This window comes from Colossoma macropomum, unplaced genomic scaffold (assembly GCF_904425465.1).
Source record: "Colossoma macropomum unplaced genomic scaffold, Colossoma_macropomum, whole genome shotgun sequence".
NCBI classification, from domain to species: Eukaryota; Metazoa; Chordata; class Actinopteri; order Characiformes; family Serrasalmidae; genus Colossoma; species Colossoma macropomum.
This window is the reverse complement of record NW_023494785.1, coordinates 14,211,627-14,232,671: the sequence shown is the minus strand read 5'-3', so window position 1 is coordinate 14,232,671 and position 21,045 is coordinate 14,211,627. Positions and strand designations below refer to the sequence as shown.

Sequence of the window (21,045 nt, the reverse complement as noted above, 5' to 3'; positions counted from 1 at the left end):
AATATTTTTGCTTTTGTATTTAGCAAAAATAACGTAATTTTTATAATAAAAGTCTACTGCAATGCATCTTTTAAAAGCTAGTATATACATTTTTTGAGAGACTCAGTATTTCATTTCAAAAACTGATAACACTATTGACAAAAATATGGTACTATTATTTTAAATGTTTCTAAGAATAACATTACTATTCCGCTCCACGTTTTGTATATTTAGAAAGAGGAAATGATGTTAAATACAACCATATTTTACACTTAAAATACGTATAAACTTTTTGGGAAAAATCGCACCCTGTTATTATTAATAATATTTTGACAGGGCCTTTATTATAGGTTCTCCCGAATCTAAGCCGCGCTGTTTCCGGCTGGGCCCTGTGTAATTCCCGTGTTAGAGGGGGTGTGATGCGAAGATGGCGGCTCCCTCAGAGTTGTTTTGCTGGAAGGGAAGTTGGGGTTTACCTTCAGTCGATACGGACAGTCTTATTGTTCTGGTGGGTCTTTATGGGCGCTCTGTTTCCTACAGCTTTATCCTCAGACTTCTGTCTGGTGTTTTTCCTGCTGTTTATCAGTCACTGAGTCTGACTCTGATAGTGCGTATCTGAGTAAGAGCCTCTGTGGACAGAGACTGGCTTACATACAACTCACTGAATTTAGGCCAAGGTAACCCGCTAATCGTGATCGAGCTGCGCTGTTACGGAGTGTTGAACTAGACTGTACGAGACTGAAGTTGGGTTCTCATTCGCCAGCTTCGAATTTTCCGTTCCACCTTAAGTGGTACAGTAATTGCGTTTTAGCGCCAGAAACGGGTGCAGTAACTAACGTTACTAACTGCTGCACCGTTTAGGGTGGAACGGAAACATGGAATAAGAACCTGGCTAATAGGAACCAACTTAAGCTATACTGAATCCTGCAGGTGGGCTTTCACTTAAGATGCTGAAATGTCTTACTCTACATTGTTCCCTCGTGACGTCTACAGTCTACACAACCCCAGATGTGTGTAGTGAGTAAATGTCTAAGCTTTAAGCCTTAAGAGTTGCTTTTACACCACTTGCTGTATTTGATGGATCTGTCTCCCTCAGTGTAGGTTAAATCTTGTCAGTTACCTAATACTGACATTATCTTGGGCACGAGAAGTGAACATGACCAAAAAAATAACTGTCGGACCAATTTTAAGGAATGAATGAGTGCAGTTCCACTGACTTTTTGCATCTCATTAATTGTGGATTACATGCAAGTATCTTGAAGCGATCAAGTACCAATATGCACTGCATGTCCAAAAGGATCCAGATACCCCTTTCCTTTGGTGAATTGAGTTGCATTCTTTGCTAGTACAATCTGGCATTCAGTTGCACACACACAGTTTATATAATCTCCATGGAAAAGCATTGCTAATAAAATAGGACTCACTTCAGCAGCTGTGCATGAGCCTGAGGTCACCATGCCCATACCAAGCATCAGCTAGAGGGGTTTAAAGCCCCAGGTCCATCCAGTACCTTTGGAATCTGTTGTAGTTCAGTTTATGATCCATAACTATTTATACAACATTAGTACATGACCTTCCTTTTGATTTCAGCAGCAACAATGGACATGTTGGATGTTCTGGGCCAGTGATGATGTTCTGTATTTCTGTCAAGTCTTTAAAGATATAATGTTGTAGCATATTGTTTGTTAAAGTGGTCCAGGCTGTGTGATATTTTTTTCTTGTACTCTGCAGTCTGATATTAATAACTCAACCATTTACCACATCATAGCTGTGTTCTGATTAGACCCATCACTGATGTGACCACAGATTTTGCAGATGCAGTGGGGCGTAAGATCAGTTTGCAAAGTATGATTAGGTTTGTTTAATTCAGTAGATGATATTTGCAACATTTAGACCCAACTTCAGGATGATTCTGTGTAAGAGACTGGACTGGACACTAGGGAGGCTTTCTTAACTAAAAGACAGAGGACCCCATTGTGTACAAAGGGATCGTGAGCAGAATAAATGCATCGTTGTCATGTTTGATACTAAATCTCTAAACTGTACTAATATACCTATACTGCTGTGGTTAATATAACCAATACTCTATCATAGTTACAGTGTAGTAGTTACACAGTGCACATCCATAATTTTGAATGTTTAGGCCTGACCACCATTTTGTCTGTGATTCATATGTGTTGCTGGGTGGTGTTGCCTATCCTGCACACATATGCACATAGCACGGCTTGAATACACGGTACTGAACATCTGCCTTCAAAATCTGCCTTCTAGTCACATCCCCATGTCCATGTTATCACTACGTAATGTTTTTTTCATTAGCCCAGTCCTTAGACAGATATTGCGGTTGCCTGCTATTCATAACTATTGGCTTGATTCTCTACTCAGGATTAACTTAAAAAAATAAAGCCATCAGCAGTAAAGAGTATAAAAACTGGTTGAAGTAATTTCTTTGGCTTGTGGGTTTCTACTGTTGAAAGTGGAGAAATGACCCCTCTTGGAAAGATTTCCTCAACTCTTCTTACTTTTCCACCGTGTTTTACCGCAAAAACCGTATCCATGTCTCTGCATCACCGCCGTTGCCATGTGGATTTAATGTGATTCAGCATTGCTGTTTCAAGGTCTCTAACCTTTTTTACTTTCAAATAATGTGGGTTGTCTTCTAAGGAAATGGATTTTTTTGTCCTTATTGGTTTTCAGTACATGGCAAGTTGACAACAGCTATTGGTATTGCTATTAAGAAAAAACTCAAGGATGGAGACTGAGGCTCCCTTTTTATTGTCAGAAATCATGAACATACTGTAATAATTAAGCAATATAACATCTAAAGGCTATATTTTGGCCTACCTCACCCAATGAGGTGCTTTTGGAATTTATGTTGAGAACTTTCCTCTCCTTGGCGGTTGGGAAAATGGCTGAGAAGTTTTTTTTTTCCTTAGTGTGGTCTGTAACCACAGGCTGATTCCTGACACAGTAGCAAGTGGTTAGTGACATCCTTACACTCTCACTTTGACTGTATCGAAACATATAGCCTAACTGTATTCCAAATTTTCCATGTAATTTCTAGGTATTTGGGATGATGTGGTTTTCCAAGGCATGCTTTTGCATATTTCATTATTGTTTACAGACCGCAATTTTCCAGTGAGTAAAATTAACAGTGTGAGGGGACAGAAAAAAAAAATTACTTAGTCTTAGTAGTGGACAATAGGGGTGCGGGAAAAAAATCGATTCTTAGATGCATCGTGATGCGGACGTGAACGATTTTGAACCGATTAACAAACGTCAAAAATCGATTTTCTAAATATTTAATTTAGAACGTAATGTTGACGGAACGCAAAAAGCGGAACTTGGAAGTGCGGAAGTGCAGCGCCCGGACAGTCTGCGGCAGCACGTAACAAAAACACTACTGGATGAGCGAGAAATCCGAGCGGCTCCCTCTGCATTAAAAGCCAGGTTAGATCAGGAGTCACAACACAAATGATAAGAAGAGACATTTTGTCCTTTCAACAAAAATCAAACCAGCTTTGGAGCCGCAACATTTAATGCCCAGTATGTGTCAGTGTGTTATAATGTCCTAGTATAGGCTAAAAATGATAAACGAGAGCGCAGATTTACTTCGCTCTGCTTTAAGCTTTAGCCGCTTTCCTCCCCTTTCCCTCAGGAAACTTTTATTCAAAACTAGAGCAGCTTATTGTAAAATGCGTTCGACTGTTTTACGAGGCTGAAGTCGCTTCTTATTCTCCGGCTTCTTGTTCGAATTTTCCCGTTCCACCTTAAATTCTGACTGAGGCGCCGAATGTAAATACGACACCATTTAAGGTGGAACGGGAGAATTCAAAAGAGAAGCGACTAAATCTTCGTAACTGTTTAGTGTTTCACAGTCTCTCGTTGCAGATTTAACGTACCAGGAAACCAACTGCGCTGCTTATAAATGCAAACGCATCGTTGCTATGTGACCTGCAGTCTGCACAGCAGTTCTCAGTTGTTGCGAAACAGTCTCTCCAACGAGACCAAAACCGAAGTTATAACATCACTAAAGAAAATGGGTAAAATAGCTGTAACATGCTGCGTGGACATCCACTGCCACTGGATCTGTTGTCACCGTAACTGCACATTTTATCGCAGATGAGTAGCAGCAGCGTCTCATGTGCTCTAAACAAGAGCACTGAATGAGAACCTTCCAGTTCACTTGCCACATCACTTCCATTTGATTTATTAATAAGAGATATTGGAAGTAAATTCATTATGGATCATTACAAATACTTTGGTTTAAAAGTACCAAGTCACTTTAAATAACAACAATAACACAGTCACTTAGTCACTTTAAAATGTATATTGTCTCTATATTCTGTGTATATTTTGTGTATATTTAATGTCAGTTAGTTTTTCTTTTTACTTATTTACTTTCTGTAGAGTGATTAGCTGAGCCTCACCACAAGCATTTCAATGCATAAATGTCCTGACATGTTCTGCAAATGACAAATAAACTTGAAACTTGAACTCACACAGTGAGTAAATAGAAATGGGGTATAGAAAAAAAAGATGCATCGAGATGTATCAATAATCGTTTTATAATCGCATTGCAGCCCTCTGAATCGTAATGTGCCTAGAGATTCCCACCCCTAGTGGACAATATAGCAAAAAAAACAAAAACATCATGATTCTTCAGGATATTTTCATGACACATGATATGCATCAAAATAAATTTCTAAAGTTTGACAAGTTGGAACAGACAAAAAAGACAACGTTTTAAACCACGTTTAAAAATTTAACCTTTCACATTTAACATCTCCACCCAAGCTATTTAACAGGAAGGATGGAAGGCGACTCATACAATTAATAAAACTGTAATAATGTAATAATATAGCCTTATCCGACTGCTGATTTCTCAGTTACTTTACATGATACTATGCCGTCAGTACGCTAGTTAACAGTGAACTTTCTTATGTTTGTTGTAGTATAATGTGATATGAGTAGTTCTCATTTGATTGCTAATATAGCTAAAGACCAAACCGTAGAGTTTGCATTGTACAAGCATAACTTGTTAATTGCCTTTATGAACTCTCACATTTATGTCATAGCTAAATCATATGTTTGCCTAGTATGTGTGTTGCATTGTTGCCCATCTAAACCAATCTTGCTATTTCAAAGCTAAACATAGTGGGCAATCCTCATTGTTTCCTCACTGAATCTCATAACTATCTGAAATCCAAACCCTGGATTGAGCGTAACAAACTGGTGCTGTGTTGTAAACTGTAGTGTACGTGTGCCAGCAGAAGTAAATTGACAGCTTTAGCGTTCATGTTTCTTCTGGACAGCCTCTGGGCATACCAGAGCTATAACCATACAAATGATTTATTTTCATCTCGGATTGTCTCTGGTTTTACGACATGCAGTTTAAAATTGTAGAGGAATTCACCTATAAATTTGAAGCCATGATCTCAGACTTTGATGTCGTTAATGGTGCTCTTCCAACTGGCTGCACTGCTGCAACAAGGAGCGAAAATACTGGAGAACTTTAGAGCTCAGCTGTGGATTTTCTCTGCTCCACTACACAGCAGATGATGCATAACGATGGTAAAGATACTTCTAGGCACCATTTGACTTTTAATTTCTGGATTCTGCAGTTGTGCAACAAGCTTTAGACAAAACTATTTGCTACAATCAGACTGGCGTAGCAGAAGAGTTTTAGGGCCTTTGAAAAGGTTCTCTTTAATTGGTGAGGAATGTGTATACATTGATTTCACAACCTGTTAACTACCTTTACACAGATTCACATAATGTGTTTTTATGATTTGGTGTAGATCAGTTTAGATTTAGTTTTTTTCATTAAGGAAATTGTCTTTAAAGCATTTGCTTTGGAAGAGAATTCTTAATTTTTCGAACTCTGTAGCATCCTTTGGTATTCTTTAGTGGGTTATTGCCCTCTTTGCCTACATTCTTTCCTTAGGGCATCTTGCTTTTCCTTCAGCACTCTCCTTTGTAGTTCCTCACCCAGCTTTGAACAGGAACTTTAAGACCTGCAAACACGGTGGAAAAAATTAGCTGTGTTTTCCGTGACGTTGCCCTGAACCCCCCCCCCCTTCTATTTTATCTCCCTGTCTGCTAGTGTCTGCATGATGATATGTGACTTCATATCTGCCATGTTTGTATACTTTTTCTTCCCAAAAGTTAGGGTTAAAGGGCAATAACACAGTAATACTGTGAACTGTTTCATGGTAAAAGCAGACAAAGGATATGATGTGGCTTTTATAGTTCTAGCCTAACACATTTGAAACCATTCTCCAGACAGCACCCTTGCCTCTTTGTCTTAAAGAATTCATCTGGAAATAATCTCTTTATTTCCACAGCATGTTTGTGTTATTATGATAATAGAAATAGAAAAGTGACATCATTTGGATCTGTGGATCCTCTTCCTTGCCTTTAAAAAGCCTTTTTTCAACTACTTTGCAGTGTTCTGCTATTAAAGATGCTGTGAGGCATTTGACAGCTTAGTACTGGAGCTTTCATTAATCAGATGTCTTAACTTTCCCCTTTCCTTTTAGTACAAACTAACCAGTATCAGTTTCTGTTGACTTTTTACTGGAACGCTGTGTATCCAAAAGTTTGAAGACATCTGCTCATCCAGCGTTTCTTCTGAAATCAAGGGAATTAATATGGAGTTTGTCTCATCTTGCTGCAGTAACACCCTCTACTCTCTGGAAAAAAATCACTAGATGTTGGAACATTGCTGGGAGGATTTGATTGCATTTAGCAGCAAAAGAATTAGGGAGGTCAGGCACTGATGTTGGATGGTTAGTTCTGGATCACAAACGCTGGTCCAGCTCATTCCAGAAGTATTGGATGGAGTGCCTTTACTCCAAATAACACAGTTCCACTGCTTTACAGACCTGGAGGGCTTTATAACCCTCTAGTCAATGCTTGGCATTGAGCATGGTCACTTTAGGCTGATGTGTGAGTGTGCCAGACCACTCCATTCTTTTGACAGTGCTTTTCTGTAGAGATTATAAAATCTGTGTGTGTCTGGTCATTAAGTTTAAATTTAATGCCTAGTCATGTGGTGATTGGCTCTTTACTCTTTGCCACATGAGCAGTGAACTGCTTTCTTTTGGTAAATAAAAAAACATAATAACTGAGCACTTCAACCTGTGCAACGCTACCAGGCCCAGTAAACACAAATCAAGACTACATTAAATCTAGACTCCCCTCCAATTAATTTTCAAGAATATGCTTCATTCCACATGGTCTGTAAGTTATTGACTACAGTTGTAGGACTAATTGTAAAATTAAAACTTCTCTGTCTTCCTGTTTCTTTTTGTTTCTCTCTCTTTTCATTTTCCATTATGATTCCGCCAACACCACTCTCAGCTCATACGCACATTTTCCCCTCCTTACAAAATAAGCTGCCAACTGGAAATTAGGCTTCAAACCTGCAGTTTTACAAGTTGAACTGAAATACTTCACACCATGTCAGAAATTTCCTATGCTTAAAAAATGAGGACGCCAGTGGAAAGAGGTTTCCTAACAGTTCTTCGCCTGTCTTTGTAACTGTGCTGTATGAGGCCAGGCAGTTATTTTTATGACTGTGGGGGTTTTAGCATTTTTGCTTCTTGCTATTCAGCTTATTTTTACAGTAACATGCTGTCTGTATTGTTCATACTGCTCTGGATGTGAGCCCTGAGCAGAACTAGCCTATAGAGAGTGTTATTGCCCTCTACTCCGGCAGAACCACTGGCCCCTGAAAAGTTTGTCCTGGTTCTGATTTGATTAAACGTGGAAGCAAATTTGTTCCTTACCTGGCTGAGCCCTGGAAAGCTGTGCCAGAATCAGGCTGCAAAATTTCACTGCAAGTAGACTAATAAAAAATAACAACTTTTACCCTTGCAGTTGGTTGTAGTTAGTTACTTTTATTTGGCCATATGCTTTTTGCGTTAACATCAGGCATTTCTAATTGCTTAAACTACTGAACAATTATATATATTTTTGTGTTTTTGTATGTGTGAGTGTGTCCATCTACTGAGAAATGCCAGATACCACTGAATGTCTTGCAATTGTTCAGGCCAATTACAGGGTTATGGAGTTCATGAAGCACACTGTGACAGTACTGACATGTACAAGAACAGCTATTCGCTGTAGTCTTAATGTTGATAAGCAGTGTTTTATTTTATGAAATTTGTGTAGGTGTATCTATGCTGGATCTCCAGTGGTGACGACCATTGCTATTGTATCGCAGACTTCATTTAGATTTTCATTGCATGTTACTAGAACATGCAGTGAACAAAAGAACATTGTTTGAATGTACCCACTTTAAAACAACAAATCTGAAAGACAAGTCTGTAAATACTTGTAGCTACTATAGCATAATTGTAGCTATTTGTATCCAAGTGTACTTATAACTTTGTTGGCTTCTTAAAAGACCCTTTACGTTTCCAGGCATATGCACGCTTTGCTGGTGCACCCCTGAAAATTCACAAGATCTCCAACCCCTGGAGGAGTCCAACAGGTAAGCAGATTTTTTTTCTCTGTGGACGTTAATGGTCAGTCTCCTGGCAGCCAATCATCAGTATTGTCAGTGTGTTGCTTTTAGGCTGATCAGATTACATGTGCTGGCAGAAAAAAGTCTATGCAGGGTTAAGACTGACCACACATATGCTGGAATGATTTGAACCAGTTCTGTTTGAGTTGGAGGATGACTGAAGGAATTTGGCCACTGTTGTCCCTCTTCTTTCCTCTAGTAACAACCTTATCTTGAATCTTTCTTTCTGTTTATTTTTCTTTCTGTGTTTTTGCTTTCTGTGTCCCTGTCTTCTTTGTCTACTATGTTTTATTTGCCGTGCTCAAAGTCACTAACCCCTCTGCCCTGAACTGATAAGGCTTTCCTTTAGCTATATGGATAGAATTTGCAGTGAGTAATAATTTGTCAGTATTGGTTAGTGTTAGCAGTAGTAGCTCTCTGCAGTATAACAGTACTGGATACTAATTATTGTTACTGCACCTAGTAGTGTGAGTATTGCATGCAGCAGTCTTACTGTGATATGCTAGCAGAATGTTTACTTGCACACTAACTGAACCCCAATGCATGTTGATGGTATGTTGTGGCTTTGGGGCTCGTCTGCTAGGCATTCTCCCAGCCCTAAAGACCAAAGAGGAGGGGAGCTTCTCTCAACCCAGCAAGATCATCATCCAGCTCAGGAAACAGGTGACCTCACTAACGATTCTTCTGTCTTACGAAGTTGTAGGTTTTGTGAGAAGCTTACAACTGTAAATTAGAATAGACTTTGTGTAGGAAGCCATTGAAGTTGACAGAATGTATTACAGTCCCTCCAGGAATTTGCAGTTGCAAATATAAGCAAATTCAGCCAACCCTCAAAATATTTGTAAGGACTTGCAATTTTGTGCCGTCCCAATACTTTCACGGTTATTGTAAACGTGAATCTTATTGTGCTGGGAAGCCATGGACAATGCAAAGACGATCACTTGTCAACAGATATTTCAGCTAAAGACAAGGCAAGCCAGTTCTCAAATGTTTAACATGAAAGCGTGATGATGATGGTCACTTTCTCATCATAAAACATAACTTTAACTAGATTTTTGTGTGCCTTTATGGACCATTATGCACAGTGTTTAGTGCATAATCGACAATCCTGATTTTTTTTTTTTTTTTAAACAAGAAAGTATTGCGCTGATTATTTTTTTTGTTATACTAGTAGTAATAGTCCAGGTCAAGTGTTTTGAACTTGAATCACAAAAAAGGCTAAGAGATCATCTTGCATTAGAGAGATCTTCTGTTGTGAGTGTTTTCTTGGTTGCTCTTTGCACTTTTCTTGAACTGTGCAGAATAGTGTAATTGCTTAATGAGTGTTTCCTGTTGTGGTGAGTTGGACGGAAAGCTCAACCTGAAAAAAAACAAGCCTGAACTCCCTTAAGCCATACTGACATTTGTTTTATAGAGAGGGAAATTAGACAGCTCGTTATGGTTCTACTAGTAGTTTAGCATTTCCTCAAGAGGTTTGAAAACACTTTGCCACATTTTCAGGTCCATGCTTATCTCACTATAGTCAGCCAGTGGCGTGTTACTTTTAACATTCATGAGATAGAACTTTTAAACTAGAATGGTGTTGTATTATGACAGCACAGGTCATGTATAAAGTTTTCAGTTGTTCTTCATGGATTTGACAGCTTGATCTAAACTTATGTGTCTCATCCAACATAAAGAGATATGATTTGTTCCATTTGTTTCAGAAATACAATGCAGACTATGACCTGTCGGCAAAGGAAGGAGCAGACACTCTTGCGTTTATCTCTCTGCTGGAAGAAAAGCTGATGCCTGCTCTGGTGAGACACGCATGAGGAACGTATAAACGAGCTTGTGGCGATAAGCGATCAAGTCTTGTACTCACAGAACCGATCAGTCCTCACGATTAGGAAAAGTGGACTGGGGCAACAGTTATTGGAAGAGGGCCACTATCTTATCAGAATGACTTTCTCGTTTCCCCTCATTGTATGCCGTAGAGTTTTTCTCCAATGCAAGCTCTCTCTTCTGTCGTCCTTTTCCCCCTACGACTCATTAGTAGGCAGAGGGTGAGGGGGTTATTATCTCCGGTATTTAGTGGCTGCTGTATAAAAATTCCAGACAGTTTGCCCTCAGTCGGAGCCAGTAGAGCTGTAGTTGTGCTCTCTTTAACTCCTCCACCACTGAAAATTAAAGGCAGCCTGGGGATGTACCCAGACTTTATCCATCTAGTGTTTATCATTGTTTTCCTCAGTGCTGCTTTAACACTGAAGAAGTACTCCTAAACTGAATTCAGCTGGATTATTCGTATGACCTTGTACTGCTGTTATGAAGAGAAATCCTGTGAAGCTTGTGCTGTGTGCTGTGTGCTGTGCAAATAACATTTTAGTATAGTTTTAGAACAGTGATCTCAAACATTTTTGAGAAGCTTGGACATTTTCCTGCATTACCTCCCCTTGTTTTCTGTCCTTCTCTTTTTTTACCCTCCCTTTTTGTCTATCCATGCCCCCACTCACACACTCCTGCAGATTTACACTCTGTGGATTGATCCTAAGAACTATGTGGAGGTGACACGGCGCTGGCATGCAGAGAACATCTCCTTTCCCCTCAACTTCTTTCTGCCCAGCCGTATGCAGCGGCAGCAGCTAGAGAGAGTGAGACTCATGCGGGGAAACAGCGCTCTGGAGGCCGGCGAGGAGGCTGAGAAAGAGGTAAAGAGATACAGAATAGTAGGTTAGAGAGGTAGAAATGCTGGGATTTCGTGAAAGAAAGTGGAATGTAACGATACACCTATTGTATTTTTGAAACTCAGTTAGATTTTTGATATTTTATGTGTAAAAATATCTTGATTCTACATAGCTTGAGTTAATATACTACACAGATTGGTTTATCTTTATCAATAGAAGTTCTAAAATAAAACTCTCTTAATAACTACCATCCTCCAAAACTGCAATTTCTGCAGCAATTTCAAAAAAAGCCTGGGTGCATGACTTAAGTCCCTCCATCCTTCCCTTCCACTTTGCTCTAATATAATGCATCCAAATGACTAGTTTTGATTATTGACTGTGGTTTCCACAAAATGTCAAATTTCAGACCCCGGAACTCAGACTATTGTAGATCAATACTGTAGCCTCGGTACAGAAGACGACCCAGAGTCTACCGTTTTCTCTTGGGAGAATGCTCTTTATTGAAATAGCAGAGAGGGTAACTACTGCCACATGGGGAGTGATCACTCTAGTTAACTACAAGAAAGGGCACGATTTAAACCCAAGCATGACTTTAGCACAATCCAGCTATTAAAACAACAACATTAAAGCATTTTATTTAAACTAAATAGAGGCTGCGGAGGGGTGCACAACATTCTGGGAGTCTTTGCTGTGCCCCTCTCTGCTTTCACAATTGGCATTTAAGTCCAGTGTTGGTGCCATAATGCTATATTGAAATTGTTACATTTTTATAATATAGTCATGTTGTCTTGCAGAGCCTAACTTGATCTCATAATGAGTATACATGTCTGGAAAGTAGACTTTTGGGGCCCAATTGCAACGAAATCTGCCGCTAAAAGGGTACGTTCCCTCTAAAACCCACCCCCAAATTCATCTAATACATGCTCTTTTAACTCTGAGGTATAATCAATAACACAAAACAAGGAAATGAAAGAGATTTTCCTTACAAGAAGTGATGTTTATTGTTACCGCTTAAAATGTGTTCTCTGTGAATGCGACACGCACATTTACCTGCTTAATTGGAGTTTTCTTTAGAGCTGCCAATCAGGCAGTGCTGACCAACACATTATCACTCCCTTTGAGCTTTGGATTGATTAAGAAATTTCACACTTAGTTTGTTCTCACCCTAATAAGTCAACATTTCCACCCACATTAAGCCCAAAATTTCTCCTAGTTGTCCCCAAACATTCTCATTAGGAGGTCATGTCTGGCCTTGCAAAACTAATAGGGATCAAAGGAAGGAGTCTTAAAGAGAACGCTGCTGCAAAGTATAGGTCCACTGCTGATCTATCAAACATGATTCAAATAATGAAGTTCTTTGTGATGATCTGAATATTACAGCCAAACGTGTTGAGGGACGTACTGGTGCTGTGTAACACTTTAAGGGCTTTCTTGTGCTTGTAACACACTCACAAACAGAGCCCTGCAGGCTTGTCTTTCATCACTGTTCATCCCTGCAGCTACACTCTGATGATGTCATGGAAGCCAATGTGGCAGCCACATGGATCTAGTAGTGATACTGTGATTTATTCTCCACAGGAAAAAACCCTGCGAAATGTAATTACATACTCAGACATAAGTGTCAGCGGGAATGTTTTTCTTCTTTTATAATATAATCTTTTATTTTTTGTTCTCTCTCTTCTTCTTTTTCATTGTATTTCTCACTGAAGCTGTACCGTGATGCTCAAGAGTGCATGAATCTTCTGTCTCAACGCCTTGGCTCCAACAAATTTTTCTTTGGAGATTCGTAAGTATTAAGCAAAAACACACTGGCTACTCTGTTAGAATGACGCTTTGTAGACTGTAGTTTCCCCAGCTGAAAATAGTTTTCTCCACAGTCGGACTGAACAAATTCACACAAAACATTCTGGGCCCATTTTATTAAAAGTGACACCCAAGAGCCAAGTAGGTGATAAGGAAAAAGTCCTTGGTATATCTGGCCATGTGTATATGTATATACATCTAATGTTTCTCCTTTTTACAGCTGCCTACTTATTAGTTGAAGTCTGTGAAGTTGTAGAGTAGTAAAAAATCATTGTATTCATTTTTATTATTATTTTTTTTTTATTGAAAACAGGGATCCTAATCTTTTGAAATGTGATTCTAAACTTGTGGCTGCTAGATCAGATGTCAGAATGGATCCACGCTTCTAATGAAATGATACGATATACAAACTCAATATTTGAAATTTCCATAAAAAAATCTGAAAGGTTCACTTGTCAGACAGCAATACACATTTCCACTGTGTATTTCATAGGAGTTCAGATGAGCTTAAAATGTTTTCTGAACATTTAACAGCAGTCCTAGTCTGAAATTGCCCCTGTCCCAACTTTTGTAGAACGTGTTGTAGGCATTAATTTCAGAATTAGTGTATATTTTCAAAAAACAATGAATTTGATAAGATCTAACCTCAAATATCTTGTCTTTGTACTGCTTTGATTTAAATACAGGTCTAAGTGGATTTACAAATCATTACTTTCTGTTTTTATTTGTATGTAACATACTATCACAAGGCAGGTTCCCTAACCCCCAGCCCACGACTGCCCCCAATCCTGGAGCCCAGAGTTGGGGGCAGTCGTGGGCTGGAGGTTAGGGAACCAGCCTTGTGACCGGAAGGTCGCCGGTTCGATCCCCTCAGCTGACAGTATGTTGAGCAAGGCACCTAACCCCCAACTGCTCCCCGGGCGCCGTGGATAGGGCTGCCCACCACTCCGGGCAAGTGTGCTCACTGCCCCCTAGTGTGTGTGTGTGTTCACTAGTGTGTATGTGGTGTTTCACTGCACGGATGGGTAAAATGCCGAGGTCTAATTCCGATGTGTTCAGTTGGCTAAAAGGTTAATTTCATTTCACTATCCCAACTTTTTGGAATTGGATTTGTAGTATTTTGGAATATTTTTGAAATTGGGTTTGTAATATGTTGTGATACTTTACTTTGCCCTCCAGGCCCTCCTCCCTCGATGCCTATGTGTTTGGCCACTTGGCCCCTCTTCTGAAAATCAAGCTGCCCAGCAGCAGACTGCAGCAGCATCTGAAGTCACTGGACAACCTGAACAGCTTCTGCTGTAATGTCCTGTCCCTCTGCTTCCCTAGTGAGAGTCAAGGTGAGTAACCAGTCACAGATGTAGTGTGCTTTGAGGTTAGCTTAACCATTTTGGGTACAGTAGTCATATAATGAACAACAGTATTGCTCCTGCAGTGTCATATATTGCCACAGCCTGAATGAAACCTTGTATTTCCAATTTTGCCTTTTTTTTCCTTTTTTCAAAGCTTTTGAAGGGAAGTATATAAAAGATTTGATAATACTATTATATAGCCTTTGTTTCTTTCCAAGCTCTTAAAAGCAGTTATTTTATTTTTAAAAAATGTACAGCATCCCTGTACAGGCATCATGTAGGGTTTGTGATTTGTGTGTTGGCAGAGGGAGTGGGACGGCCAGCATCCAGCGCTCCGGAGGGGAGTGACTTTGACCACGAGCCGTATAAGAGACGCAAACAGCTGCTGTCTGTCCTGGTGGCTGTGGCAGCCATGTTGAGTTACGCTCTCCTCACAGGCATTGTTGCTATTGAGCATGTGCAGGAGGAGGTGCCAAAACAAGACACTGCCTCCATGAGAGCGGTTTATGAGGAAGAGGAGGAGTGATGGAGGGAGGAGTAGAGAATGAATGTGTGCACTTATTATATCCAGGTGGGCAGAGAATTCACTGAAGATTTGCGCACCAAAAAAAAGGTCAGCTTCACTACATATCTGACCTGAGAGAGAATTCTAAATGTAAATTGTAAACTCGGGCTTTGGTTTGGTTTCTCCAGCATATACAGTATGACAATCATTTATGCTACTTTTTTTCACAGTGTTTGTTTTCTTTTTTTTGACATGGTGCTACACATTGTAGTATATTCTCGGTTTTTACTTTTTAACATTACCTGCTCATAATGTAGTATAGTGACTTGAATGATCTTTGTGTATATGTGTAAAGGTCACCGTGGTACTGTGCAGGAGATGCTCAGTATTCTGTACTTGTTTACATATCACTGCTATCCAGATTCCATTTGTGGACCAACAACTAACAGATGTGTCAAGAATTATATTTCAGTTTGCTATTTATCTAGATAAAGTTGATCAGTAGCTTTTATTCATAGTACTTGGAAGGAAAACTCTGTTGCCTTGTTAGTTGGAGACTCGACACATGTTCCTGCTCGTCCTGGCAATGTCCTTGCCGCCTAATTAGCAGCGGAGTAGTCAGGCAGTAATTGACCTCAAAAATTGTGCATCATTTTGTTGTTGACGTCATGCTCATATTAGAAAATTCTGGTCAAAGCAGATTTCTATATGATGAAGAACGTTTTTGAAAATTGCGTTCTGTGCTTAAAAAAAATGTTCCAAACCTGATTCTTTTGTCCTGTGAACATTTTCTGCTCTAAATATAACTGGATCCTCTGAAATATGAAGGTGTTTAGCAGTCAAAATATGAATAATGCTAAATGCATGCTACAAACAAGCTAACACTATTGCACATTGACATGATGACACATGAAAGTAAGTCTACTGTTAAACTTCACCATTACTAAATACCAACACCATCTGCTTAAACTGTAGACTAAATGGCTTAGTGACCTAATAGTTCATAGGATCTGGCAATGTTTGAAAGAAAAATGTCAATACAGGCTTTGGAACATTTTTTGTTTCCCACAGTTTTCTATTCATTTTTCTCAGAGAAAATCTACTTAAGAGTTCTGGAGTTCCTAATATGGGCGTGATGCCGACTTCAGAATGACGACACAACTTCAGAATGACGTCTGTAATGTCCAGGGTAAATAATCTTTGCAGCTCTGCTTGTATCATTGATTCATTTTATTTTTTATTGCATTTTTATATTTGCTTGTTCTAATGGCTTTAAAGCACATTGTAGGTCAATGTTTGAAGCTGGAGCTTTATTCAATGGCTGTTTGCCTGGTTGCAACAGAGCATGAGTAGTTCATCAATAATTATTTGTAATATGAAGCATTTGCATCCAAAAACAGTTGTGTGTGTGTGACTTAGCAACACAGACGATTCCAAAAATATTTATCCAAATGTAGCTCTAGGGTACAAGCCTGAAAACGAGGCTCTGTGCAGTTGCTAATAGAGTTTTACCTTTAATGCCATACTTTACGAAGCTTTGTGTGGAGTTTGTAAGTGTAGGTGCACTTCTGTGCCTGAGTTTATAGGAGTGTTGAAAGAAAGTATGTGTTTGGGGACCATACGTAATTTTTATGTCTCTATAGATGCTTGGTCTGCAAAACCTGTTTCTTCTGCAAAAGTAATAAACTATCAATCTTATGCTTTTGCCACCTTCCACATTCCATTCATGTCTGTACTGCTCTACCTGCTAAACTGTATCTACATCCGGTTCCAAATCACAGTCAGCAGAATATGAAATATAAGTGAAGTATGACTAGGATGAATGTGTTTCAGTTTAAAATGTGGTTTCAACTGTTTCTGGGTTTATTTGTTAAGTACAAATCTCAAGCTCCTTAGTCTGGCTTGAGAGCACAGGCTTTTGATAAAGTGAAGTGGAAGATTTCTCACCTGAGAAGCTAATGGAAAGTTCTGTTGCTTTTATTGGTTGTTCCTGTCCCTCCTCTCGTGCTGGTGGTGTTTTGTAAATATATCTAAATTTATTTTCTTAATTTATGGACAAATAAATGTGCTTTAAAACCATTGAGTGGATCACCTTTTTTGTATTTTGTCTTATACGGTTTGCTTGCCAGTCTGTTGTCTTAGAGGAATGTGAACTTGGGGTTTGTCGCTGAAACACAACTCAGAGAATTCCAAACAAGCATCCTTGCGGGACTGGAACTGTGGTTGTTTGGACGAGCCCAGAGGGTCTCTCTTTTATTCTCCCTTTTTCTTAGTGAGGGGTAGTAAACCGGTCTCAGTGTTTCCGAAGCATCTTTGTGGAGCTGCTAAACCGCAGGCTTTCTCTGCACTGCACCCTGGGGAAACACAGCTGTATATTACAGCAAGGCTCAGGAATCCCACCTTGGCTCCTGTTCACTCCAGGGTTTGTTTTGGGGTGTGTGCGTGTGGAAACTTTGTCAAAGCCACCAGAATTGGAGCAATCACTGTTACCCCTGGCATCACTTCCCCACCCCCCAGCCTGATTGAAGGAAATCCCTGTGCTGGTCTGGTGTTTGTGTGTGTGTGTGTGTGTGTGTGTGTGTGCGCTAAAGGAGGACTGTGCCTGAAGTGCAGTCACGGGAGCCAGCGTTTAATGACCTCAAAAATGATCTGGAAAACGTCCAGAACAGGAAAAATACTCTGCGATTTCACTTTGTTCCATGCAGTCATTTCCATTCAGACTCAGCCAGAGAGGGACAGATTGGTGGAGGGGGGGGGGTGTCGAGGGGGGGGGGTGCGCGATCAGGGGCGGTGTATGCCTGAAAATGTGTGCATCATGGTTGTGTCTGCTTCTAGTTTAGTTCGGGGCTAAAAGGTGTGAGTCATGCTCTCAGGCTGACCAATGCTGAGCATTAAAACATTTCTCTCCAAGCTCACATTTTCCCTTCTGGGATGAGAACTCTGTTAACAAGCCATCCGTTCCAAGCAGGCGCATGATTGCATGTTTAGCGTGCCTCTTTAGCAGAAATGCTTTCAAATTGAGGAATGGTGTTCAAGGAGTGTAAGTACTGTCCGTTTCTTTCCAAGTCTCCTGCTTTCAAGGTCCAGTAAAGACGAAGTATGAGAGAGAAAAAAATCCCCCGACACCTGCTGTTAAAAGCGGTTGCTAAGGCAACAAAGTTGTAATCAAAAATAAACTTTTTTTTTTTTTTCTAGGAGCAGGGGAGGGTGTGTGTGGAGACCGACTGGACACTAGCTGCTCTGACCTCACTGATTGCTTTGAATTAAAAGAGTTTTCTTCTTTTATCGAGCATAGTTACGTGCAAACGTTTGGACACCCCTGATCAAATTATATGTTTTCTTGATTTTCTAAATGAAAATAAGTTAACACATCATCTACAGCGAACACACTTCTACACATTTTAATGCACTATTACTGTTTATTTAATGAGTTTAACATATTGGAGGAAAAGAAATAAAACATTGTGGCCTGGGCAAAAGTTATAGCACAATATATTTTGTTTTGTTCAGTTTTTTTTTTCCAAAATTATGCAATAAAATTTGCAGATGCCAGATTTAAGTTTGTTCCCTGTAAACTTTTCTCTTTTCACAACAAAACATTTGTATACGACTGTACCAAACATATCCTTACATCAATATTATAAACTGAAGGTTTTGTAATACTAGAAAAGTCTCTTTAACAATGTTCTAATGGAAACAGTCTACTCTCTAAACTGCATATTCAACAGGGCTTGAAGAGGTCACTGAGGGTCATCTGTCGTTTGCCTGAAGGGGTCAACTGTGTGGTCTCTGAAATACCTCTTTACCTGAGAATACCACCTTTATTCCCCTGTCATAGTGCTTTTTTTTTTTAAAGACACCAGAGCTTTATTTTTGGGAATGTCCTGTTAAATATGTAATCTTTATATAGAGCATCTACACAACACATGAAACAGGCACATAACAAACAAGGATTTAAAACCAACCACACTGTAAAATATTCCCAGTTCTGACATCACTAAGGAAATACTGAAAGACATTTGTGTCTGAATAAGTGCTGTGTCTGTTGAGTGATTCAGCAAGGAGAGAGCTAAGATGTGCCAGTGCCCAACTACTGCAAATTAAAAACTGGGTTCCTGCCTCCTGCTTGTCAGCAATGTCTATTGCATATTAAAGTCCACAGTGATATGCCAGAAACCCATCATTAGTTATGAACAGGCTATGTTATAAACAGATGCACTAATCCTATTAAACTACTGAAGTACACAAAGTGAAAAGTTCAGGACTGCATTGTAACCTCCTCCTGAACTCATCATAAAGGTGTAATTCTATTGAAATTTCTGTATAATTCTGTCACTGTCGCTGAGAGTCACTTAAGTCATTCAGAGTGTTTTATGTTAAATGGTGCATTGTGAAGAAAATTACAGACATGTATTCTGTTTACAATGGTGGTGACAGGAACTTTGGATCACAACTTCACATCAGCCCACACTGAATGGCTTTGTTCACAATGATTTCATTATGTTTTTAAAAAATGGTGGAATGCCCTAATGTACACAAATATCACTACTCTCCCTTAATTTGGTCCCTTCCATGTTTAACACTGTCAGATAGATACTGAACCATAAGAGAAGCTAAATGTGAGGTATGCTGCAATCACTGACTAACTGAACATCTTTCAAAAGCAGGCTGCTTACTATTGAGTAATAAGCTAGTTTTATTGATATGCACTAAACCAAATGGAATGCAACCTGTGCCCTTAATCATGGTTCTTCAGAGAACTGCTTGGCTTGCTTTTACTGGAGGACATGGGTTTGGTTCCTGTGTTCTCCCAGAGAGAGCTACTACATCACTTTAACTACCTGGTTGTTTTTATGGATCATTCTTCACACAAAATATCCAGTGATAATAATGAGAATAATAAAACTATCTTCTCCATGCTATCGCAGATTTAGATATTTTTCTCATCTGTACTTTTGAAACCTATAAGTTTTAAAAACAGTATTTTTTTCCACTTTCTAAATTATATATGTATTGATTAGATGCTATTAAAATATATTTGCTGTTTTTTTCTTGTTTTTATTTTAATGTTGTACACTGAGAACGAGGCAATCATAAAATTATAATTATGCCCACCCTCGCATATCGTTTAATAGCCATTTTTAATGCAAAAACTTAACAATTTGTTTTGTAAGTAGCCTTTGTTCATCAGATTACTACCGCTAAGATAACTCATCAACTAGAACCAGAGCCGGTTTAGGGGAACCTGGCCACTCCCGTTATATCAAAAACTGCACAACACCAGAGGGCGCCCACGAGCTAGTCCTCAATGAATTGGGATGAATAGCCAAACGACTAACAACGAAATTTTCAAATAGTTTCTAACCACTTATTCAGGACTTTCCTTTATTCACTACTGAAAAAAGAATCCTTTATTCACTTATTTGCTACTGAGTGCTGGTTAGTTAGCATTACTGCTACTGAGCGATTGGTTGGCGAGCGGAGCAACTCACTGGCTGAACACAAGATCATTTAAGTTTGTAGCTTAACAGGTATTCTGTAAACACGTTTTTGTGTTTGTCTTTTAGAAAAGACTTGTCCCGTCCCAGCACGCTAATGAGGTTCAGAATCCATATTAATCCATAGTGATGTTATTATGAAAAATCGGCATTCAAAAATACTAAAGCGTAATTGGGAGAGAATTAGCAATAGAACAGAACAGAGAACTTGTTTATTTACTGAAGTTCATCGTAGGGCGGAAAATTTATAGACTCAGACACATTAGGTTTATAAAGGAGAGCCAAAAGACTTGGATAGAGTGGAGACCAGACTAAGAACAGTCTACTGTCATGGGGAAATTGAAACAGTAACGTTACTGAAATAAACAGGAAATGCTTTTCGTAATCAGTGTATTTACACCGAATAGCCTGTTAGCTATGTATGTGCCAGTACTTTTATCCCGTAGCTACCACTCGTATTTATTTCATTCTGTTTCTGATAAATGTTCTCCCGGGGATTCCTATGGCAAAATCCTCTTAAATGGTTTACATTTCTGCAACGCAGCGAACTAAATTAGTCGCCATGGCGACCAAATCTCTCAGAAAACAAAGTCAGAGAAGTTAGCAAACACTGTTATCCAGCTGCTAATTAAGCAGTCGAGCGCCAGAGAAGTACTCGCCCCTAGGCTACTGCTTCTCTCTCTCTCTCTCTCTCTCTCTCTCTCTCTCTCTCTGA

At 39.4% G+C, this 21,045-nt stretch overlaps 1 protein-coding gene across 1 annotated transcript; it reads left to right on the top strand.

Moving 5' to 3' along the window:
* The first annotated feature begins 358 nt into the window (after positions 1-358).
* Positions 359-16,911, top strand: mtx1a (metaxin 1a). The gene is made up of 8 exons (XM_036583371.1): positions 359-487; positions 8,410-8,479; positions 9,096-9,175; positions 10,219-10,311; positions 11,017-11,199; positions 12,885-12,961; positions 14,158-14,315; positions 14,633-16,911. The coding sequence occupies exons 1-8, from the start codon at positions 407-409 to the stop codon at positions 14,851-14,853; spliced, it is 963 nt and encodes a 320-aa protein (XP_036439264.1). The 5' UTR covers positions 359-406; the 3' UTR covers positions 14,854-16,911.
* The last annotated feature ends 4,134 nt before the right edge of the window (positions 16,912-21,045 follow it).

What these genes read in the sequence shown, in the direction of transcription:
- mtx1a (XM_036583371.1), top strand. Translation starts at nt 407, where the DNA reads ATGGCGGCTCCCTCAGAGTTGTTTTGCTGGAAGGGAAGTTGGGGTTTA. An exon ending in CGGACAGTCTTATTGTTCTG is followed by an intron (nt 488 to 8,409) that starts GTGGGTCTTTAT and finishes TTACGTTTCCAG; the next exon opens with GCATATGCACGCTTTGCTGG. An exon ending in GCGAGGAGGCTGAGAAAGAG is followed by an intron (nt 11,200 to 12,884) that starts GTAAAGAGATAC and finishes TTCTCACTGAAG; the next exon opens with CTGTACCGTGATGCTCAAGA.